The sequence below is a fragment of the Melanostigma gelatinosum genome (genome assembly GCF_949748355.1).
Source record: "Melanostigma gelatinosum genome assembly, chromosome: 21".
In the NCBI taxonomy this organism is placed as follows: Eukaryota; Metazoa; Chordata; class Actinopteri; order Perciformes; family Zoarcidae; genus Melanostigma; species Melanostigma gelatinosum.
Genome location: NC_136654.1, coordinates 17,215,182 through 17,240,165, shown reverse-complemented (window position 1 = coordinate 17,240,165; position 24,984 = coordinate 17,215,182). Strand labels below are relative to the sequence as shown.

The 24,984-nt window shown below is 43.5% G+C and overlaps 2 protein-coding genes across 6 annotated transcripts in view; both read left to right on the top strand.

Moving 5' to 3' along the window:
- The window catches only part of nrxn1a (neurexin 1a), a gene marked incomplete at its 5' end in the record, with an annotated part of 51,431 nt that extends 41,946 nt beyond the window's left edge, over positions 1–9,485 (top strand). For all 5 annotated transcript variants that reach the window (XM_079293866.1, XM_079293867.1, XM_079293865.1 and 2 more), the window contains 3 exons: positions 566–876; positions 7,248–7,326; positions 8,068–9,485. In XM_079293866.1, coding sequence (XP_079149992.1) covers positions 566–876; positions 7,248–7,326; positions 8,068–8,369 — 692 coding nt within the window. In that variant the 3' untranslated portion in view covers positions 8,370–9,485. The remainder of the gene's footprint in view (positions 1–565; positions 877–7,247; positions 7,327–8,067) is intronic.
- A 4,720-nt stretch (positions 9,486–14,205) lies between these two features.
- On the top strand, positions 14,206–23,747 carry fshr (follicle stimulating hormone receptor; the record flags this gene model as incomplete). Its single annotated transcript, XM_079292703.1, has 13 exons — positions 14,206–14,375; positions 16,443–16,514; positions 17,687–17,761; positions 17,866–17,940; positions 19,211–19,285; positions 19,691–19,771; positions 20,595–20,663; positions 20,762–20,836; positions 21,336–21,521; positions 21,790–22,010; positions 22,327–22,508; positions 22,590–22,781; positions 23,211–23,747. The coding sequence occupies 13 exons, from the start codon at positions 14,206–14,208 to the stop codon at positions 23,745–23,747; spliced, it is 2,010 nt and encodes a 669-aa protein (XP_079148829.1).
- Between the last annotated feature and the right edge of the window lie 1,237 nt (positions 23,748–24,984).

Sequence of the window (24,984 nt, the reverse complement as noted above, 5' to 3'; positions counted from 1 at the left end):
CTAGTCCCTTTAACAGTGAGCAGTGCTAGAGCTTATAACCTGTGCATGCTTCATAGGGCTGTTACCACAGTTCCCTCTCTGTCTGCCTGTCTGTTGCTCCTTCAAATACAGCCATCACCATCGCAACCATCTGTCAGCCCCATCTTCTCAGGACCCACTGACTCCTCTCATCTGCTGCCTCTTCCTCCTCCTTCTGTTCTTTGCCTCTTCATCCTCCTCCTTGACTTCTCAGTCTCTTCACCCCCACTCTTTCCTCCTCTTCCTCTTATTCTCTGTTTTCCGTTCCCACTCTTATCTCTCACAGTCTCAGCTCTTCTCCACGGTTCTCCACGGCTTCGATTTGCTCTGCCATGCTTAATCTATGCCATACTCTCACCATGGCTTGGGGGTGGTGGATTGTGTAACACTCAAACACTCTTGTGTGTGTGTGTGTATGCACGTATGTGACCGCCGGTATGTATGTGTGTGTGACTGTATTTGCGTGTGTCTGTCCACCTTCCTTCCTGGCGTGCCTCTGTGTGTCTGGTGCGTGTCTGTGCGTATGTGTGCGCCTGTGTCCGTGTAGGTCGCCAGCTGACCATCTTCAACAGCCAGACGACGGTGCATGTCGGGGGAGTCGAGCGAAGTGCAGGCATGTTCCAGGGCCAGCTGTCTGGACTCTACTACAATGGCCTCCGCATCCTCAACATGGCCGCCGAGGGGCATCCGCACATCAGAGTGGACGGCAGCGCGCGACTGGTCGGCGACATGCCGTCCTCCTCCATCACCCCGCAGTCCAGCAATGCAGCTGGAGGCAACCGCTCTGACTCCGCCCCCTCCATGAATGACATCACGACCACCACGGCCACCAACAGGAAGCAGGGCGCCACACAGCAGGTCAGAGCACGAGCACATATTTAACTTGTGTGTGGAAAACTCACCTAATCCCTTGCTGTGTGTGGTCCTCCTGTGTAATTCCTCCTCTTGAACATATATGTCATACTAGCCCACTTTCAGCATTCTTTGGTGTGACAATTAAAAAGTGTTAATTTGCTTTGATAAGTTTCTTTTCAAACTCAGTAAGAGGATTAGCAAGCACATCGCCCACTGATCAAGGACTAGAGCAGCGGTTCCCAAACTTTTTAGGCCGCGCACCCCCTTCTACATCCCGACCGGGTTCGCGCACACCCCCCCCCCCCCTCCCCCCTTAATAATAAAAATTAAAAAAAAAGAAGCAACAGAGCCTTTTAAGCCTTCATAGCCGCATAAGAATCGGACCAATGAGAGAACAGTTTGCTCGCGCGTGGCATTTGTTTACAAGATTTAGTCCGCTGTTAAATGTTGCAGTGTGAACACGAACCGAACAAAGGAGCAACTGCAACAAAGCAAACGAACTGAAGGTGTGAAAACGCCCTGAAACACTGCAACAAAGTTTCAATAACTTTCAGTGACACAAGGCGTCACTTTTAAAGAGCAATACGGATGCGAGCACACACGCACAGGCTCAGAGGCAGATTATCACATTTAATTTACAATTAATGACCGACTAATGAAGCCAGGATGTCTTCGGACAAAGCATCGATGCAGCGACACAGTGTTGTTGGACACCGGGATCATGTCCAACTTTTTTTCTTCTTTCTCCCCAATCATACATTCCACCATCTCTCTGGCAGCTGGCGAGCTCACGTCTTCGGCGATTGTGTGCGGTAGCCTCTTTCTTGCTATTCTGTAACCAGATATGAAGCCCGTAGTGCGTCATTTATAGACCCAACACATGAATGAGACTCCAGTTGTTTTTGGCTGTTTTGTAACTCCTCCAATTTCGATATAAACAATGTAAGGGGCTTTTGACTTGCACTGGCATGCTTGGTGTTCAGGTGGCGACGTAAATAAGAGCTTCAGACTGTTAGCCAGAACCTCGCTGCACACCACGCACTGTGGCTTTGGGGAATCTGCGTTGCCAATCCAAGTGAAGCCCAGACACAGATACTTTTCATCATATTTCCTCTTTTTTTCCCAGTCTGATGCTCACTCTCGTTTCCTCTTTTTTCACCTTGACTCCGCGATGGGCCGATGTGCTCCCGATTTGTCTGTGCTATCCCTTCCTCCTTTCCGGTCTCCTCCGTCTCATCTTCCTCTGGCTCGATTTCTTCTCCCGGTCTCTCCCCAACTGCACCTCTCCGTTCCCCTCGCCTCCGATTCCTCTCTCTCTCTCTGTCCCTCTCCTCTTTTACGACTGATAGCTTCAGATGTCCCACCTGACAGTTTTTAAATTAAAATTACATTTTTTTTTTATATTTAATATTATTACACCATCAGACCGCCATTACACATTTCCTCTCGCGCACCCCCTAGAGGCAGCTCGCGCACCCCCAGGGGTGCGCGCACCCCACTTTGGGAATCCCTGGACTAGAGGATAGCGAGATATGTCACAAGGAGTGGGATTGTTTTAAACTCCACTCAAGGCAAGGATATTTTATTCATACTGCACATTTCATACAAAGCAGTTTCGCATAAGGTGTTGAAGTTAAGAAGACATCAAAGACACATATCAGAATTATGGAAAAACATTTTGAAGAAATCAAAAACAAATAAGGTAGTTCAGGATCTAAGCGTAATGCTCAAGATGCATCCAAAGAAATAGGAGAACATAAAGGGTTTTTTTCAGGCATTTTAACCTTTGTTAGATTGTACACAGTTAGCTCCAGCTCTTTGGAGCTTTTGGAACTAAATAAATCTTTGGTCACTGATTTACAAACATATGAATTGAAACACCATAAATCTGAAGAGTCTACATATTACTGTCATTTCTCTGTTGCAGTAATGTGTGCAACAGTTTTTTCTTTCTGATTAATGATTAATCGTGTTTTATGTGCTCGGTATCGTCATCTTTATCAAAATGAACATGCTAAATAAGATGGAGCCAGAACCATTTCATCATTAAAAGGCTCACGTACACATTCTCATGAGTGGATCAGATGGCACATTTTCAAGTAAGTGGTCCCCACCCACTAAATTACAGGATGAGAAATGATTGTGTTAATGGAGGCTGTAATATCTTTTCCATAATATGCATCTCGTAAATTAATGCAAATGGGACTCCGCTATAGAAACACATAACTGTTGTTTTGAGGCATATTTATAGAGGATGCAGCTAATGTCAGAGGAAACATTATCAGCAGGTACACCAAAGACTCTTTCGCTCTTTTGTTGTGTGATGTTGTCAGGCTCTTTGTGGGCGTCTGTGTGTGCTGCAGTTCTTCGTCTGTGTTATAAAACTGTGCCGCACTGAAAAAGCTTTTGATACAAGTTGCCATGGAGATAGTGAGCCCCACTATACCCGCTGCTTGCTTTGTCTCTCCCTCATCCAGGCTCCCATAGAGAATAGCTCCTCTGTGTATATAAACCGCCAGCTGTTTCAGGCATAAATAATAGAACGCAGAGAGCTGTGAGCTGAGCCTCAGGCATCAATAATGGATGTGAGAGCTGGAGGGATAGCAGCGCAGAGTGACAGCGTTGTCACAAGGGCTTGGCTTTACACTTCACCTCTCAATCTCTCTCCGTCTTTATGTGTGTGTATGTGTGTGTGTGTGTGTGTGTGTGTGTGTGTGTGTGTGTGTGTGTGTGTGTGTGTGTGTGTGTGTGTGTGTGTGTGTGTGTGTGTGTGTGTATTCCTGCTCTTGTGATAAACTGATGTCAGTGCTAAATCTGGGCTGCAGAGATGTGCACCGGAGTCAATATCACTGTATGAGAACTAGGTCAGACCCAGTATATGCTCAGTGTGATGCAGTGTGCTTATCTGTGGAAGTCAAATCACTCCTGCTGGCCCCCAAAACTTTGTGTGTGTGTGTGTGTGTGTGTGTGTGTGTGTGTGTGTGTTGGTCTTGTTTAAGAATAATCTACAGCCTCTCTATTGAGGCTGCCTTGTGTTGCCTGGCAACCAACCTGGCCTTAACCAGCACACACACACACACACACATAATGTGAACACGTGATGCGCACACACACACACACACACAAACACTCAGGTGGATTGAGAACAATAGGCTTGAATTGCAGCACATTGCATCAGAGGAGGGGCAGTGAGAGATGTCTTCTAAAGGTGCTTCGGGTCCGAGGGTATGTTTTAAAGTTCCCCCCTCCCCCCTCCCATGGGTTCACTCTTACCGACAGTATACTTTGTGCAGTAAGAATGTGTTATGTGCCTCCTCCTGAAGTCCACTGTTTCTTGTTTTTTTTGCATGTTGAAAAATAAAATGGGTTAATAATGCATGACAGCTGAGCACCAGCGAGAGAGATTGTGTGAGAGTGTGTGAGTGTTTATGATGGAGGCTGCTCTGAGTCACAGAGTCGAGTTTTTGTTTTTTTTGATGTTCGGTGTCTGTCTGTGGATGTGTGCGCTCATGTGTGTGTGTACCTGTGCTCGACGGGAAGACTGATAGAAGAAACCTGAGGCTCAGAGCGGCGCCCGATTGGCTATCAGGAGTCAGAGACTTCTACGAGCTCTCTGAACACTTAATGCTCACTCGCTCCCATCCTCCCTCCCTGTCTGTTTTTTATTTTCCTCGCTATCTTCTTCACATCTTTTCCTCCCTCTTGCTTTTCTTCTGCCCGCTATCCATCTTCTGGAGATTCTTTCTCCCTCCTCCCTCGCTCACTTTCCACTTTTCCTTTCTTCTCACTCTCCTTTGCGCTCTCTCTCCCTCCATAGCTTTTCCATATTTACCCGTCACCCCCCCCCCCCCCCTTCTCTCCTCTCTCCCTCCCTCCCTTTCTCTCTCTGTAGTTGAGCTCCAGTGATAGGCTGTTAATGCAGGCGGTGTATGAGTCTATCTCACCATCTGCAGTAGTGGAGCTAGCTTCTCTCCTCTCTCGCCAGGATCTCTTCATTAGCCTGCCAACTTCAGCCTGATTTGGTGTCTGCTTCGTGCGCCTGTGTAGATGAGTTTCAACAGCAAAAGCGCAATGGAGCGTGTTTGGCTATCATAGAGCTTGCGTGTGTACATGTGTGCTTGATTTCCAGTTGTGAAAGTAACTGACAAGCTGCTGAATCTCCTGCAAGAGTGTGTGAGGACAGAGGGCAGCTACTATGTGTGAACTAGGCAGTAAGGGAGGCATGGACGGTCGTTGGCACTGTTCGGCTGCTCAGGTAGAGATTTTGCTCTTTCAGCATGCAGATATCCTTCTCTTCATGCTCTCTCTCTCTCTTCCCTTTCGCTTCCCTTTTGTGGCTCTTTTATCTCCTCCTATCGTTGTGCATCTGTGTCCATCATTATGTCCGCATGCTCTATTGATAGACTTTGAAAAGATGGGGGCAAAGAGGGAGGGTGAGACGGAGGGGCGGGGGTCTCTTGGACATGTCTCTTTAGTGCATCTTCTATACACTTCTGTGGGTTATTGATGTGATTTAAGTTGTGTCTGGCATGTCTCTAGTTTTCCTTGTGTGCATTGTCTACCATGTGATAGGCGGATCAATATTCCAATTGACACCTTGCCGGTTGAATGGGGTGGTCAGCTGACGAGGGGAGGGGCGTTGTTAAATGCACTTGTCGGCTTTGGTTTTAGCTGAAATATAGGATTCAAAACAGGCTCCCGTGGAGGGCACATATCGGTGTCTTTTGGATCAATAATCAAGCATGGTGGCACAACATTGATCAGTGACAGACAGGGGTGATGTGTTTCCTGGCTGATTGGTTCTTGTGCTCTTTGGATCCTGGCAAAGGCACAGAGGTTTATTGACTGGCTGGATTCCAGAGGCTAAGCTCACCCGAGCAGCATTTGACGGCCCAGTGGGCAGAACTGATTGGAAAGGCAGCGGAGGAAAGAGACAGAGTCAAGCATCAATAACTTAATATATGTTCCAGGCCAAACTAAACCACAGTCGGCTTGTCAAGACCACACCATACGAAGCCAGTGCGGGCTTTTTCAGATGAATGAACTTAGTGCTTGCGTTCTCTAACCTTATGTAATATGTTCTTACAAAGGCGAGGAGGCAAAGACATAAAGAAACCAAGGACAAAGAAAAAGCTTAATGAATTTCAGCTTGTAGGTTCTTAGCTAAGGCATCATGGAGCACTTAGTATTTTCATTTGGTTCAGATTCTGTTTTGGGCTGGTTAGCAATCTGCAGCGAGAGCTCATATCTTTTATAGCTCTGCAGCTCTCTCTCCTCGCTCCTTTATTCTCTGGCTTACTACCATCTACTGCAATGCATCACAATCCAATTTTAATTTAGTGCTGGCACTGAGCGCCCAGTGTGGTTAAAAAACACATATATTCACATATCTCACACCGAAGCGTCAGGACGGGCGATATTTAACAGTATCGTTCATGAATATGCGGTTACATTAGCAAGGTGTTGAGTAAAGACCGCAGCACTTTGAAGTCCTCCTCCTCCTCCTCCTATCCTGTCTTCTCTTCTCTCTCGTTCTCCCATATTCCTCTGAAATTCCTTTTATCCATCAATCTTTCACCCCCCTCCTCCCCCTCTCCTCATACCCCTGGCTGGAATGGCAAATCAATGCACAGGTCCCCACTGAGGGTGCATACTCCTTTTTTTCATTTTTTTTTTCATTCCCCATCATTTTTAACAGCTTGAACTTAGAGTTGCCATGGCAACAGGAGGAGCAAGGATGGATAGGAAAAAGGGCGTCTTTCCCATCGAGAGGGAGCGAGGCGCGGAGGATACGCGATTGTTGAGATATCACTCGGTTGATGTAGGTTAGAGGCCGAACGTAAGTGGGTTATTGACATGGTGCTTGTGGAGAGGTGTTAAATAAAGGAGATTTAAATGAAGCGCATGACTGGAATATTTAATGGCAATAAAGAATGTGGATTTATTCCTCTCTTTGGCTTCATGTTGCGCATTCTCCATGCTCACATGAACATTAGCCAATATCAGATGAGAGCAGAACAGAGGGAAGCGGGGAGGTGTGGGAGATGGAAAGGCCAGAAGAGAAAAAAGAGGGGGATGGTCAAGAGAGGAGAAGATGATAACTGACTGTCCCCCTGTGACTTTAAACATAATTCAATGATTCTCTCCTCCCTCCTCTTTTCTTCTTCTCTCCGTGGTACTCTAGTTTTGGCCGCCTGCCGTTGCCGGGGGCGGTAACAGCCAAAGTGTTTGTGGCAAACTGGAAAACGAGTGGGCGATGGATTGGTGCTGTGTGCTCACACATGTAGAAAATAAACAGAAGGGGTGTGGAGCACAGGCTGAAGACTTTGTGTCTGTGTCTGTGTTCATGTTCCCACTGTTTCCTCTCTCCGTAGTCGGCAGACGACCTGCTGGTGGCGTCCGCTGAGTGTCCCAGCGATGACGAAGACATTGACCCCTGTGACCCCAGTTCAGGTGAGACTACCCCTCCCGCACAAACACTCACATCACACCGCCTCTTTGAAGGGTTTTTTTTCCTTCATGTGTTCACCACAATCCCTAACGCCCATTTTTTTCCTGCCGCTTGGTCGCTCGCAACAATGAGTTTTTCATTTCCACTTAGGTTTTTGCCTCCGGGCATCACCTAACACTCTCCATCCACTCCCCAATCTTCATCTCCATCTCTTCCTCTGCTTTCACCCTCCCCTCACCTTCCCTTATCCCTTATTTCATCTTTTCATCATCTTTTCTATTCATCTTTTTACAGCAGTTTCTTTCCCTTTTTCCTTTTCCTTCTTTCCCCCTCACTCTACTCCATTCAGTGCGTAGAATTCACATGCATATTCTTTCACCAATAATCATTTAATGTGGTGTCATGCTGTACATCACCACTCTGCAGCCCTCGCTGCCTGTGTATGCCATAAAGCGTCAAATGTAATAAAAGCGATATAATGTGCACCTGTGGTCCGGGCCGTCATCTCAACACGGTGTAATGTAATCTGTTTACACATTATGTGATAATGTGTAAATGGCTTTGGCTCTGAGCTGCAGCCTTCCCTTGCCAGCACGTATCATTATACAAAAAGCACGTCAAATAATTCATCATGATAATACATTGTATCTTCTTGCTCCAGCCCTCCAACCATCACCCTGGCATGTAATACAAATCAATAATGCCGTAAACTGTGATGTAACATCACTTGCGTCCCCTCACAGCCCGCCCTCCCCTGCCGGACGTGAAGGTGCTCTTAGTTCCATCCGAGGTGGTTCGGGAGAGCAGCAGCACCACAGGTATGGTGGTGGGCATCGTGGCGGCCGCGGCCCTCTGCATCCTCATCCTCCTCTATGCCATGTACAAGTACCGCAACCGCGACGAGGGCTCCTACCACGTGGACGAGAGCCGCAACTACATCAGCAACTCAGCCACACAGCCCAACGGCAGCGCCAAGGACAAGCCGCTGGGGATCGCCAAGATCTCCAAGAACAAGAAGAACAAAGACAAGGAGTACTACGTCTGAGGTCGGAAGATGTCCAACGCGCAGACATATACGCATACACCTTTATATATAACGGTATATGTACATAAATAGATATATTCTCAAACAAAAAAAAAGAAGATACACCCGTACACACTGACATGGACATGCTGATGTTAATGTTTACTCTCCAATAATCACATCTGCACACAAGCTGGCAAGCACAAACATACACACATTCAAGCACACATACATTCAAGCACAAACATACACGCACACACACGTACAGACTGGCCCAAGGGCATGGACCCTTATTGTCCAGTATTTACCAATGAGCAGAGCCTCTGAGAGAGACTTATTTTATGAACATAAACACCATTCCAAATGATAAAAATGCACCAGTTCAACTCCCAGTAAAGAACCATTTTGGAGCCAGCCAGATAAAAAAAGACCAGTCACTCCCCCTGCCACAGTGGGACCTCTCGTGTTGGACTCAAAGAGGTCAAGGAAGACTTTTAAGTGAAGCACATGGCAGACTGAGTGTGCTGAGAGAGAGGCCAGCAGAACAAAGATGAAGTAAAAGCCCCAAGACAAGCACTAAGCGTCTCTTCCAAGCTTCTTGGCCTTCCTCTTTGTCAGCAGATGGGACTCGCTGAAGCACCGAGGATGCTGAAGAAACAAGCACACTCGCGGCCCAAGTCTAACCCCAAGCGATGGGACAGGAAATCAGGGTGTAGCCATAGAGACAGTGACTTACGAGCAAATAGGCAGAGGCATGGCTGGTGCCGTTAACATGATGGATGGGCTGTGGTGCTGATGTTTTTACGGCACCCTGTAAATCACAAAAGGTGGAATCAGTGGAAAAACGGAGAGATATTTTCCTGGACAGGATACTTGAGACTTCAGATGCTACCTACAGGCACCAGTCGCACATGACTGCGGTGTTACACACACATGTACACACACACGGCACACATGCACACACAGAAAAAAATAAAAACAATCTAAACATGCAGACATACACGTACCTGCAATGCTAAAGACCCACCATATCTTCATAACTGACACTGAAGACTATACAAGAAGACAATGGTGTAATGACAATGACCATTGTGATAATTGTTATTGCAATGATAATGATGAATATGAAGAACATTTGGGCGGAATAGACTCTTTGGGGAAGGGAGGGGGGGGGTCTTATTGCACGTGAATTATCTTACTCCGTGTGATTTATACCGCGTTGACACTCCAGAGGTTACACCGTGACGCACCACCATCATAAACGTACCACCTTGGCTTGAAGTATTCCTAAACACGCACTTCAAAACGGTTTCCAGTCTGTGGGATTCAACCACGATTTAATCTCCGACTCGACTCTCAGTTCAAAATCCTCGTGTGACCATCTCGAGTGTGCTGCATGCCTGAGTCTCTCAGCTGTGCTGTGAAGTGGTGGAGTGTCCCACTAATAAGTCCAGAGGTGGTAGGTTTGTTTGTGGGAGGAGGAGAGGGAGGGGGGGGGGGGGTGTTGCGGGTTGCAGTGTAACTCCAGCGCAACGCCTGGATCTGTGCGTCCACCACAGGCCACGTCCTGTTTTCTAGCCTGATGTCTTATAGGCCACGCCCACTATACCTGCTCTAACCAACCACCTTTTTTTTTAGCAAAAAACAGCCGAGGAAAAAGAATCAAAACAGGACAAAGTAAATGTTACCATGTGTTGCTAATAGATAGAAAAGTCCAGTTCACGATGTCATTGACTGTATGACAACCTGAGTTGCTTTGATTTTTATTGGCTCTCCCTTTTCTCTCTTTCTCTTTGTGTCCTTTTGTCTTCATGCTATTATTAGTTGACTGATTTATCAATGTTCATGACGTGACCAATGCAGGACAGACGGGTGGGTTTCCGATCCGGGCTACAGTGTTATTATCTGTTTTTGGACTTCTGCAGTGTCTGAGCCCTCCATAGCTCAAGAATTGTAGCCCTACGATACATCAATACAAACAGTGCCATGACATGAACCCCTCCAGATCTTCCAAGCAACGTAACCAACCAGACAGATGCATGCAAAATGCCCGAGAGCAAAAAAGGACATAAAAAGGACTTTGTGTGAGATTTCAAAGTATAAAATTAACTGAACATATTCCCTTATTCTCTCCATCCTCAACTGGCCTTGACCTCCTTTTTCTCCCTTCTCTTGTTTTCCCCTCGTTTCGTATGTTTCCCTCTCTGCCCCCCCAGTGCCTCCGTGTCTATCGCTTTCTTTCCCCTCTATCTCTGTTGTGTTGCCATCAGAAACAAAGGAGGCGTCTCAATCAATGGGATTCTACATCTCGGTGTTCATTAACCATGTTTATTTTCTATATGTACAATTTTTCTACAGTATTTTCTTTTATTTTTATTGTTACGGTTCTTTGATGAACATAAAGTGGAAATTTATTATGAAAAATAGTTTTGAAGATTAACGAGTAAATAAAATATTACCCAAGTGAGCCTGTAGTGCGTTTGTGTGTTGGTTTTTGCTCCCATTCACCTGCAGACAGAAATACTGCGTCTCACGTCGGCCATGAGAGCAAATAAGTGGCCGATTAACACAAACTAAAAGCAAATCATGTTGTGTTCGGAAGCAGATCTTTAAAGGAATCGTTCAACGTTTGCTTTCTGGTGGAGAGTTGTCTTGTCTGTCTGTTAGATACACTGCTGGAAACGGGACACAGGCAGCTCCTACAAAGCTCACTAATTAGCATGTTATACCTCGTTTGTTTCATCTGTACAAAAACAGGAGTTGGAAAATGAGAATTTGTCGCTTTGTCAAGTGTTTACCAGACTATTTCGTTTTTACCCCTATGTTGACACCTTTATTCTAAATACTTGTCTTATTGCACTTTACAAACACCATACCACATATTAAACAGTTTGATTTAGAGATGCAGGCACATTTCTTTTAATTTGGGACTTCAACGATTAATCAATCATGTCTGCAAACAGAGCCAACAAGTCGGATAATCGTCTCATTGTTCCACAAGTCAGCTTTTTCTATTCATCTGTCTTTCTGAAAATAAATACAGGTTATTCCTGATGTGTGCTTTTCTTATTCTAAGACAAACCCTTATCCAAGACAACAGCTTCTATTAAACATGGAAACCTTTGTGATTTTCACAAATTTTAACAACGATTACTTTGTGAGCACAGAAACACCAGCGTCCTTGGCTTAGACTAACATATTTAAACACAAATTCAATTTGAGGAAACAGAAATCCCATCTGTTGCATGTTTGCTATCATGCACATAAGCACACAGTAAAGAACAAATACAAATGTTTTAAAAACGTTTGTAGCAGAAATATAATTCCACATTTCCATTAGAGTGTAAAATAATTGGTAGATTAATCGACAATGAAAATATTGTTCTGGCCACGAAAAAACAAGCAGATAGTGGTGCTGATCTTCACATCAAACTCTCCGCAAGCGAAGCAGCATATTTCCCAAAATGTGGAAATATTTCTTTAACCATCTGCTCCCAACAAACTATCTACACATTGCAGATTTCCAAACATTTCTATTCCCTCTCACCACTTGCTCCATAAATTAAGGAAAGTTGCACCTTTTCTTCCAAGTCCCACTGAGTCTAACTGGGACAGCAGACACACATAAATACCCCCTCGCACACATCACACAGGGCTTTGAAATATGACTCAGTGCACTGAGTGGTATATCAGTCTCTGTAGAGTTGCTGTTTGCCGGATGAAAGATCCCTGAGACTGCAGGGCTGAGCATGCATCCTCAGGTGAGAGAAGCTACAAGGACCTGCTATTTCAATAAACACCTCCCGAGTCTCGCTGTCTTGTTCTCTCACTGCTCGTCTTTTCCTTTTCTTTTCGCTTTGAATAGGCTGTGCTCAACAAAAGGCCTGTGTTAGGCTGTAGCCATCTGCCGCTGTGTCCTTGACCACAGTCGGCTGAGATAAAGACACAGCCGTGCTGTATTCACGGGGTAAATAAGAAACAACTCCGGGGCTCACTCGAGCCCAATAGGCCCAATAAACAGAAGCATAATTAGTTTGATCAATTACACCTGTGTTACACCTGCTATGGCATGTCAAACTGGCTGCTTTGAAAGGGGGCCTATTCGTTACCTTGAGTCAACATACATACACCGCCAACAACTACATTTACAAACCCACAGTCCAATAAGGCTGTAATGCTCATCGCGCACCAGAAAACAAAACATGGATGAAAACTGGAGAGAGAGATTAATTATTCTTCAGTTTAGGACATACATATTCAAATGTGTTTTAAAGTACAGGGAACACAAGAATTTGGTCTTTAGTTTTAGCAATACACTGGCATGAACTGAAATGTTGGCCAATAACAAATTATTAAATGGAGATAGTTGCATTCTGCAGCATAACAAAAAAAACGACTCAATATTTTCATCCACACCTCCCCTGCACAGGTGCAGAACAATCAGCAAACAATTCATCAGTAAATGCATATCAGGTATCAGCACATACACACACAGATGCCATGGATCTTCCTCTTCCTCAGTCCTTCATTTCTACTCCTTTGTGCAGCTGCATTTGTCAGCCTCTATCTCCCTGTGTTTCCGTTTCTTGCTCACCTTGTGTATAGGCAAAACTGTGAGAGAGTGCTTGAGTGTGTGCGTGTGTGTGTGTGTGTGTGTGTGTGTGTGTGTGTGTGTGTGTGTGTGTGTGCGTGTGTGCGCGCACATGTGTGATCGTGTCAAGAGCTCAAGGCTGCGCTTTTCTTCCTGCATTGGAATAAATTATAAAGAGCTCTGTTCATCCACATTGAGTTCCCACAGCACACCACAAGCAGCATTTATGTATCAAAAATCAAGCAGGAGCTGAAGATGTACAAAGGAGAAAATGTAAAAAGAAAGATTTGTTTGTGTCATAAGCGTGTGTGTGTGTGTGTGTGTGTGTGGGTGCGTGTGCATGTGTGTGTGTGTGTGTGTGTGTGAATGCAGAGAGTGTCCTTGCAAGCTGGCTGTCCTGCTGACGTGTGGGGAGTGCAGTAGAAAAGAATAGCATGTCCATCGCTATCAAAGTGTGCTCATCTTTCAACACAAATATGAGACATGAGACAAAACAGATTCACGCCTGTTCCCGATAATTATTCTTTTTTCGTTCGTTTGTTGACATAACTCTGAAGCTAAAAGGAAATCAATCAGCCGAAGATAACACACCGGTACTCCCTGATGTCTGTATTATTTACTCCTAAACTGTAATTGATCCAGATTTACTTACCAAAAAACAACAATAAACTATTTCAAATTGAAAAGTAATTTAAAAATAGTGGATCCTCCAAATAATACAACTGAATGAATCAATAAATAGCATTGTTGGTTAATCCATTAAAATGGAATATGAAAAGAAAATTAAAAAATGATTTTTCTTTAACCTCCAACCAGTTGGTAAAAAAAAATCAGTTTTCTTGAGTCTTGTTGTGAAACGTTGAGCACGTTGAAAATAATTGTCTCTATCACGACATCCTATCAGGATCTGTGCAAGGATGTGGCGCTTTTTACTGACACACAGTCCACACACACAACCCAGCAGATACCTCCTACATCCTCAGACACCCATAGAGCTGTTTACCCCATGTCCCACCCCCATTATTCACCACTGCATGGCAGAAGGCACCACAGCACCTCACGCTTCTTCTTTCTTCGACCTCGCGGTCCCCCCAGAGTGCATAGACGGACAAATTAGCAAGACCTGTAGACATGTGCGACACCACGTGGGAGATAGAGAAACGTGAACAGACAGAATCTTAGTGGGAAGATAAAAGGAAGAAAAACAAGGAGATTTGAAAAAGCCTAAAACACAACAAGCTGGACTTTGAACAACAGCCTGCAATGATGATAGTGATGATTCTGATCATGTTAATGTTTGTGGTGATAAAGACAGCAGCAGCGTCGACGCGTGGCCCTGAGACGGACATAAAACCTGGAGTTGACACCTATTCGTACGTTTTGGACTTTTGGGTCACAGAGATTCCCTCCAACATCTCCAGCAACACCCAGAGCCTGTAAGTACATCGTTCATGCACACAAATATCTGCAGCAATGTTGGGAAGCGGATTGCTGCAGATATTGTCGATGTTTACATTTTACTTGCTGGCTGCAAAGTTCGCATCTCGGGGAGATAGTTTGGAAATTTCGACGTCAACATACAGAAATCGACAGAATATGCGAGACTTATGTCCAATTCTTATTCTTTGGACTCATTCCTTTATTTTAGATGTTTTCGTGAAAGTATATTCGTGTATTTTTTAGGGTTAGGGTTACTACATTTCCCATAACGATACTCTATGGCTTCTTTTGTTAGACCCTCCGTGCCTCGTCAGTGCCCATGTCAATCAATCACTCTTATTTTTTCAGACATTAGGCCGATCAGAATTCATGCAGCTGTTTTCTCAGTCTGAGTAGAACTCTTTCATGAGTTTCATGTGTAACATCGATGTCGTGTCTCTCTACTCAAGCGCAACAAGTGACATGTATCAATATTTCAGAGAATACATCCCAAAATAGTATTTTTCAGTCACCATCCCACACTAATACAGATTCAGGAAGCATAGCATGTGTACAAGTCAATATCACATCCCATGAGCGTGCATAATCATTGAGACTTTCCTCGATAATCCTGGCTCATCTCCTCCTGGCGGAATTTTACACTGAATTTGCAAATGAATTTACTTAAGGCAATGTCTGCAAAGCGTGTCTGCTCATCTTCAACGACTGCCAGCATAACCACAGCTCTCTAAAGTGCCCACGGATTAAAGATGCCCTGTAGAGTTTTCTTGTAAACAAACAAAAGTTACATTTACATTAAGTGTGTCCCACAAAATATCCATGGAGCCTGTCAAACGTGGTGAATGCATTTTCTTCCGCGTAAAACATTTGCAAAGCTGATTTCTTTGAATATTTAAAATGTTGCATCGTTTATAGTCATGAGAGAACCAGGTACAGCGCTGGAGGCGGGGCCCCATTCATTCCTATGAAAGTTGCTCAGTGGCACATGAGGCAAAAAAAGATTGACTTTCAAGTATAAAGTTACCCGGATCTTCCGGCGATCTTCCACATCCATGGCGAGCCTGATTTACAAATCTCTCTTTGCTGATGTAAGTCAATGGGAAAAGTATTTTTGGGCCCCATGGCATCACGTGATGGAGGTTGTAATTCTACTGTTTGGCCACAAAATAATTAGCTTCAAAGCCCATCGCTCATCCTGGGAGCTTAATCACCGCTACTGGTGGCAGGATTGTGTATCGTTTTGTCCACAACTGCTCACAAACAGCAGTTGTGGGATCAGTGCTAAAAGTAAGAATGAAAGTAGCACAAATAGACGAATGGGATATTAGCAAACATTGGTCACATTACGCTGCTGGTCATATTAGCCCAACTGAGGCAAGAAAATCCTAAAATGTCAAAAGTTTCAAAAGTTATGTAGGTGTTGATTGAAGGTTGGTTGAGGTGTTTTTGACAAAGTGGCACAGAGCTGGGTTTACACACTGACCTGTTGTTTTGGGCCCTTGAAAGGTTTTGAAGGAATCTCAAGGCCAGAAGGAGGAGGGGATGGAACGGTGGGGGTCAGCATAAAGATTGCAGTATGAACAAACTTAGGAAGTACAGATGTACATAATCTTACTCACAAATCTAGCCGACACACACACACACACACACACACACACACAAAGATGAGGATGTACTTTGTGGCAGAAGTAGCGTCCAATCCCAAAAGAAGTTCAGTGAACTCCCAGGCGGCGATGTGTGTGTTCTCGTCTGTTCTGTTCTGCTCCAAGGTCAAGGCTCAGGAACAGTGGGGATATTTTACAAGTATGCAGCACTGGAGGGCCATTTTAGATGTGATCTACGAGTCACACCAGGTGCAAAATAAGCTTGAGATCTTTGTACAGACACAAAATTCACAAAACTTTGTGTGTGAAAAGACAAAATCCCCAACCTGAGTGTGAAAATACTGGTCATGTATTCGCCACCACACACAATTGACTTTGTGAAGATTTGTCTTCAGTTGCCTTTCTTGTGATGAGTGTATCGCTGAGAGCTGATGTGAGCGGTTGTTTCTGTATCAACAGGAATGTCAGGCAGACGCAGATCACTGTGATTTCCCAGGGCGCCTTCACCGGCCTGCAGCATCTCAGGAAACTGTAAGTGTCTGTCGTTCTTGTTTAATCGTTGATGTGGAACATAATAAACGGAGGTCACAACACTCGAGATAAGGATCATCCGAACAGAGGGGAAGTAAAAAGGAGTTTAGTAGTAATACAGTTTTGTGTTTAGCTCAATTCAAATACATTACATAATGCTGGAGCATTGACAGTATCCCCTATATTCAGAGTAACTCTTCATGAGACGTTACACCAATGGAAAACAAGAAAGCAAAAAAATATGGGATTGCATTTGTGCTACAAACTTTAGTTTTTTATTTATCTTTTATTGTGCTCTTTTTCAGATAATACCAAACAAGTTATGTACAGTACATAAAGCAAATGTGTTGAAATAATCACCCATGTTTCTAGTCTTTACACAAGTTTGAACTAATCATGAAATCCCTAAAACTAATGGAAAACGAGAGTTCAAAAGCATGGGATTGTATTTGTGCTACTATCTTTATTTGTCTGTTATACTGTGAGCGTTTGTGTATAACAGCAAATATGCAACAGATGGGATGTTTGTTTGCTCAAGTTTAATTCGTTTTTATCATAATTTCTCTACAAAGTATAATTTATTTGCATGCAAAATTTTTCTGCGCTCAAAAAGAAACGCCATCACACACTCAGACTTTTGTTTGGTGACGAAAAGGTTGGCTTTATCTTTCAACGCTTGCAATGGACCATAACTGTTCAGAGCCTTCTTTTTCTCTCTATTTGGTGTTTTTAGCCTTCTTGTACCTTAGCATTGTCTTTTTTTATAGTGTGGTGATCCTCCCAAAAGTACCTGTGAAAGTGTCCTTCATACCCTTTAATTTACCCTCTTCCTTTTCCCCCCACCTCCTCCAAACCTAGCGTCATATTGGAGAACGAGCTGCTCGAGACCATCACCGCGTTGGCCTTCGCCGGCCACCCTCGGCTCACACATATGCGAGTATACAGTTTTCTAAGAGCCGCTGCTCGTGACGTGTTTTATCCAGCGTGCTTGTGTGTTTAGTCGTTGTTATGGAACAAGAAGCGCTGATAACTCTGAGAAAGCTGATCACCCAAACAGCTAAGGAGTAAGCTTGGCAGCGTGGTGGAGAAATAAAATCACAGAATGAGTGTGAATGAAGACCTGACAGCTGACATGAATGTAATATTCTTCTCTACACATTTGTTTCCCTTAGCTACATCTCTGAGAATGTTGCGTTGAGGAGCATCGGGGCTTTGGCATTCTATAATCTCCCTGAACTCAGCGAGTTGTGAGTATGAGTGGCAGGCTAATGGCAGTGGTGAAACCCTGTAATTGTACAGTCAGACCAGTCGTTTACATTCATGAATACATGACTGTGTGTGTTCTTTTCAGAACCATAACCAAGTCAAAACACCTGAGACACATCCACCAACATGCATTCAAGAACATCATGAAACTACAGTTTCTGTAAGTACTCGGTGAGAGTGCAGCGGGGTAGCAATACGTTCTTCTCCAGTTTTCAAGCTGCTTGTGAGTCCAAAATGGGTCATGGGTGACAGGCCTACTTCTGAAGGGCCGCTCGCACGACCAGAGACATCGTTCTTTAATTAGCCTTGATCCCCAGGAAGAGAAATACAGTGTCACTCTTCATCTCGTGAAAAAACGTTTTCCCACAAAATGAATTATCTATCATTTCAGCCATGTTACATATATTCACAACAAACAAATAAAAGACTGCCTTTGATTCTTTATATCTTTAGAAACAGTTTCAAGCTAAATGTAATAAAGTACAAATTGCCAAAATCATTATCACAACGGTTCTTGTTATGTTTGTCCCAATTTGTGAGAACTGGGACAGATACACGGAGCAGTTGATGGAGAAGAATTACCATTATTGAACTATTTCAACTTTTAAACCAGGGCACCTCAGCACAAATTATATTTTGAGTTTGATCTCAAATATTTCAGATTTTATATGATTGAATGTCCACAACATTTCTGGAATCTGGTTGAATAATTTCAATTTGTTTTTTTTTTTAAAGGTTGAAATAGTGGTTTAATACAAAGATGATTTTGTAAAACTAAAACTAAAAGCAAACCATTCAATATTGCATAAAAAAGACAAAAACGTCTATTTGATTACTTTTGAGACGTGTATGGATTATGTAGAGAGGGTATAGACAGACAAACTAAAATGTAACAGCTGTGAGATTTCTTCAAACTAACACATACATATATATATATATATATTATATATACATATATATTTCAGCTTACAGCAGCGTGGCTAGCGTTCCGTTATTGTTACGTTAGCACGCTAATAAACTAAGATGCTGAACATGGTCAATATCATACCAGCTGAACATCATGATGGTCACTTCAATATTGTGAAAATGTTAACACGTTAGTGCCACTGTGCCCACGCTCTTTTGTTCGTTCATTCTTTCTGTTTTGTCCCAGCTCTGGATAATCAGTTACACATTTCAGAAATTTTGAATGTTGAACTTGTTATGTGTTATTGCCAAAGAAAAACAAAAACATTTATTTCGAACAAGTAGCTCTTTAAATTAATTATTTGTTTGAATTGTGATGGAAAATCTTCATTTGCTCATTTTGATCTCTGTTAATACAATAAATGCGACATTGTCTGATTTCATCCCTATGACTCAGAGCATCTGTTGTTCAGAGGTTGCAGTGTGGACGTAGTAACATTTGGTGGTTAATCTGCATATCACAGGGGCATCGACAACACTGGACTGACAACGTTTCCAAACTTGAGAGAGATCAACTCCACAGCGCCCAGCTTTCTGTTGTAGGTCTAAACACAACATACAAATGAACCACAAATGCCCACACACACAATTATGTACTTATATAGAATTCATACGTACAGGCTATTGGATTGCACACATACTTAAATATGCCCAGAAGACATCACACTGCAGTTAAAACCTACGCCCTGAGTAGTCCTTACAGAACAGAATATTAGCAGTGCAACCCATCTGTCCCTCATTTCCAGCCTCTAAAAATCTATTTTCAAACTGTCTCCCATCTGACATCTATCAGCTTCAAAAAGGAAGTGAATTTCAAGGAGATTGTAGAACATATTCCTAATATTTTAACATACATATATCTGATGTTTTTCTACTGACTATTTACGTACTTCTCAGTATTTGTTGTTAATCATGTGTGTTTTTTTTATCTACGTGCTGCTTAGTAAGCTGCAGGAGAACAACCACATAAAGGGAGTCCCTGCCAATGCCTTCAGAGGCCTCTGCACTCGTACTATCACCGAGATGTAAGGGATTCATCCGTTTCTTCGGAGCACATGCACCACCGAGTGGGAATTACATGCCCAGTGACGAATGTTCCCCAAATGCTCTCTGCCCTCTTCACTGAGTCCTATCGTCTCCCACTTGTCTTATTCTTCTGCGGTTTTGTCACTCTGACTGATAGATCTTTGTTTTCCTTCTTTCTAAAAACTGTCCTTTTTATTTCACTGCATTTCCCTGATTTGTTTTTTTAGCTTTAAGTTACTGTGAGGAACTTGTAACTGGTTATGAAGCCGTCTCAATTTGATACTGATGACCTACACAAGTAAACAAGACCGGTAGTCAGAAGATTGGCTATTTCTGTATAGTTATTTCCAAATCGGATCATCAGTAATGATAATCAAATATTTCAATATTTAGCAACAAAACACTGAAAGTTCTTTCACATAATAATTACTTTTAATAAATGCATTTAGCTAATAATAATTTTAAACTTTTACTTACATTTTGAACTGTTCCTTGAGTAACATTTTTGAATGCAGGGCTCTTACTTATAATACTTATAATAAGAGCACTTTTAAATTGTGGCATTGCTACATTAGTTTAGTAAAAATCAGTTTATCCTGCCAAATGTATCAAACAAGTGTAGTTTGCCAACGGATTCCAAGGTCTCTTAGGAAATGTTACAAAACAATAATAAACCATTTATTTACTCATACAGCTTTAGCCACTGAGAACAAAAGAACTGCACAAACTAAAATTAGCTTCGATGGTTCAGAGAAGCTATTGTTCTGAATTGTTTGAGTTGGAGCCACATGACTGTAATTTGGCTTCTCTTTCTAATGACAGACACCTCACCAGAAATGGCATCGAGGAGGTGGCAAGTCACGCCTTCAACGGCACAAAGATAAACAGATTGTGAGTCACAGGCAGAGACACGATAACAAACAGAAGATTTAACCAAAAGGAAGAAGAAAAAAAAAAGTCAGCTCACATATTTCATTTGCCTCTCTTAGATACCTAAGAGGAAACGAACAGCTTACTCGCATCCATCCCAACGCCTTTGTGGGTTCCAGTGAGTTGGTGGTTCTGTAAGAATGACATCCAACAGTAACTCATGCCTACATGATTCACCCTCCTCATCATCACTTATTAAACTCGGCGAAAACAAGAAACAATGTGGCGTTTGTGGGGAGGCCCAGAAACACTTAGAAACAAACTGAGAGCAGAAGAGATTTTTTTTTTCCTCCTGTTTATTCCCCAATCAAAGAAACTCCCATTTCTATTGACGTAGCAATTAGAAAAGCACCGTATTTCTTTTTCTCTGTCATTGCTGTAGTGTCTTATGACTCCACAGTCCAGCACGCCGTTTGCAATCAAACGGTGGCATTTCCCGTGACACTTTCTGCTCACGGGTGTTTTTATTCGAAGCCAATCTGGAGTTAAAAAAATAAATAAATAACAGCTTTTATGAACTGATCATAGGTCAAATCCCTATTTAACAAAACATCTGTTAAACATAGCATTGATTCTGAAATGACAATGACTGTTCCTCCTCTATTAGATACCAACGTGTAGTTGTTTGTGCAGGGACATTTCCCAGACAGCCCTCAGCTCCCTGCCGGACGACATCCTCACGCGACTCGAGATGCTGTTCGCTGTGTCCGCCCGTAATCTGAAGAAGCTTCCTCCTCCGCAGCTCTTCACCAAACTCAGCGAGGCCTACCTGACCTACCCGTCACACTGCTGCGCCTTCCAAAGCATAAAAAGGAACGGGTACGCATGCATTGCTGTCAGAAGATATCTGAACGCCTTATTATTGAATAAATAGATCCAAATCTGGGGAAGAAAAACTGTTTTGTAACTCTGATCTAAAGTTGTTTCTCTCCTGTGTTCATGACTTAGGTGAGTTGTGCATTTTAGCCTTTTGTGGCTGAAATTAGTATTACAACAACAAACACTTCCAAGCTGTTCCTGGCAAATCTTTTTTTGTGAAATCACCTCATAGATTTAGTTTATATGCAGTTTTTGTTTGTTGTGCTAGAACGAAGTGGCACCCCAAGTGCTTTGAACCCGACTCTTGGGAAATCCCAAACTTCCGAAGGGACAACTGCTTCAACTCAACCTCCATCACCTGCAGCCCAACCCCCGATGACTTTAACCCCTGTGAGGACATCATGTCCGCTGTCCCCCTACGGGTCCTCATCTGGGTCATCTCTATCCTCGCATTGCTGGGGAACGCAGCAGTACTTCTGGTCTTGTTAGGTATGAAATGGGACAATCATTACTCGCTCAACTTCCTACTTCCATTGTCCTCTCCTACTTTCTCTCATCATTTATCTCCTTTTTTCCGTCCCTCTTCCTTGCTCTCTGCTTTTCTTGTTTCTGTTCTTTCTTCCACTACCTTCCTTCCTTTTGTTGGAATTATTATGTTTTCACATAAAAGCAAAACTAAGGTTTATTCTCTTTGGCAATAGAATATCAACTTGAGGAAACTTTACTGTTCGTACTTGTTTTCAAAGTGCCTTTTGGCCCCCAAGATTTTCTTTTGTTCTTTTTCTTCCCACCGTTGCGTTGTCAGGCACCCGCTCCAAACTGACTGTCCCTCGTTTCCTCATGTGCCACTTGGCCTTTTCTGACCTCTGCATGGGCATCTACCTGGTAGTAATAGCAACTGTGGACATGCTCACACGTGGCCAGTACTACAACGACGCCACAGACTGGCAGGAGGGCCTGGGCTGCAGTGCTGCGGGCTTCTTTACGGTGCGTATTCATGCAGGGAGGCCTTTGCTCCCCATGAATAACAACAATACTCATGAATATCCATGGTTGTTTCAATTACAGGTGTTTGCCAGTGAGCTGTCGGTGTTCACATTAACAGCGATCACAGTGGAGCGCTGGCACACCATCACACACGCTCTGCGGCTCGACCGTAAACTTCGCCTGAGACACGCATGCATCGTGATGACAGCGGGCTGGATCTTCTCCTCGATCGCCGCTTTGCTGCCCACAGTCGGGGTCAGCAGCTACGGCAAGGTGAGCGTTTTGAACAGACCACACTCTCTCCATTTAACTCCTTGTGATTCTGCAGTCAAAATATGTTTCAAATATGAAAAACAGCGTATGTAATGTATTGCTTTGTATGACACAGGGTGGTTATATTCATGAGACATTTATTTTATGAATTAATCGGTCCGTAGAATGCCAGACAAGGCGACCAGGCTAGTTTCTGGAACCCTAAGGTGATGTCATTAAATGTCTTCTTTTGTCTGACCAAAGTGGAAAGATATTCAATTCACTGTCATGTAGGACATGGGAAAGGTGTCTATTTGTTTCGCCCACTGGTCCACAAACCCTTTGAGAGCTGACCTTCTTTTAATCCCAGGTTATGTAATGGAAATAAAGTACATGCAAGGCCCTGTGCACTGTGTGATATTTGAATGTGTGCATTTGTTTGTGGTGAAGGTGAGTATCTGCCTGCCCATGGACGTGGAGTCTCTGGAGGCTCAGGTCTATGTGGTGGCCCTCCTCCTCCTCAACATCCTGGCTTTCTTCTGTGTGTGCGGCTGTTACCTCAGCATCTACCTGACCGTCCGCAACCCTTCGTCTGCACCGGCGCACGCCGACACCCGCGTGGCCCAGCGCATGGCCATCCTCATCTTCACTGACTTTGTCTGCATGGCTCCCATCTCCTTCTTTGCTGTCTCCGCCGCCCTCAAGCTCCCTCTCATCAGCGTCTCAGACTCCAAACTCCTGCTGGTCCTCTTCTACCCGATCAACTCGTGCTCCAACCCCTTCCTCTACGCCTTCTTCACGCGCACCTTTAGGCGGGATTTCTTTCTCCTCACGGCTCGCTTCGGCCTGTTTAAAACGCGGGCGCAGATTTACCGGACAGAGAGTTCCTCCTGTCAGCAGCCGGCATGGACCTCTCCAAAGAGCAGCCATGTGATGCTGTACTCCTTGGCCAATCCTTTAAGTCTGGATGGGAAACAAGAGGGCTGACTGTCATTCAAAAGTCCACAGACAAAGGCTTTTTGCTTGATTGTCAGGAGGGTCGTATATCTCTCCCCACAGAAGTCCTATTTTTCGAAAGAAAATTCCTCTTAGGTCTGATGGAGATATTGACAGAATACAATGCAGCCTTAAAGTTACAAGAAATTCAACATCGCTTCAGAGGTGCACTTCTTTTCATGCGTGAAAATTTGTGGAGACACCAAACAGACTGCTAAATCCTCCATACGCTGCCCGAACTCATGACACTGAATGTTGCGGGTTTTCACTTCACTGGATCGAACATCCATTCAAATATCATGACACAATTTCATTCAATCGACCGTAGAAGCCTAGAAGACATTATACAACATCTGAAGTCATCCTCCTGCTGCTTGGATATTCTACCAACACACTTTTTCAAAAATATTTCAAACTGCAAGACCACTGATCTTTTACAAATTGTACAATCTTGTACAAATTTTACAAAATCTTTTGCCTTGTGATTTGATGCTTTTAATGGTTTTATGTGAAGCACTTTGAATTACCTTGTTGTTGAAATGTGCTATACAAATAAACTTGCCTTCTGTTCGATATGTTGCCAGTGTCTTTGGCCAGTACATCAGCCAATGACCTCCGCCCTGTAACAACACAGAGCACAAGAGTCCTTCTTGATCCATGTGACCCATGGGACAACTCTACTGTATGTACAGTGTGTACAGACATCCAAGTAAAGATAGCTACAGACCAACTGCAGATACTTTGACTAAATCTAGGTCAAATAGCTGTCCCAGATAATTCCTCGCGTTTGTTTTACCTTGATTGGAATGTGCGATGGGTTGGAGTTTACTGCGTCAAAACAATTAGAACACAAGTAAAAGTAGAACGAGTCGAGGAAGGTGAGGAAAGTAATTTTACTTTCACGCATCTTCTTGCCATCCGTCGCAAGAAAATGTAATAACCTGGAGTATTTTGAAATACTTAAACAAAGGTTTGACACTCGAGGTTTCTGCATATGCATTTCAAGAAATCACTATTCATTTTGCATAAAACGTTATGATTGAATGATATTCATTAAGAAGCACACTGCAAGGACATACTCATTAATAGTCTCCTCATACACTCTGCTGTTGCTCCCAATGTCTCCACATCCCTCCTCTTCAGTTTGTCTTGAAATGAAGAACGTGTAATTATCTTTGTAGCGTAAATATGTTTATCCTTTGTAAATTAAATTACTATTAAGTGTGAC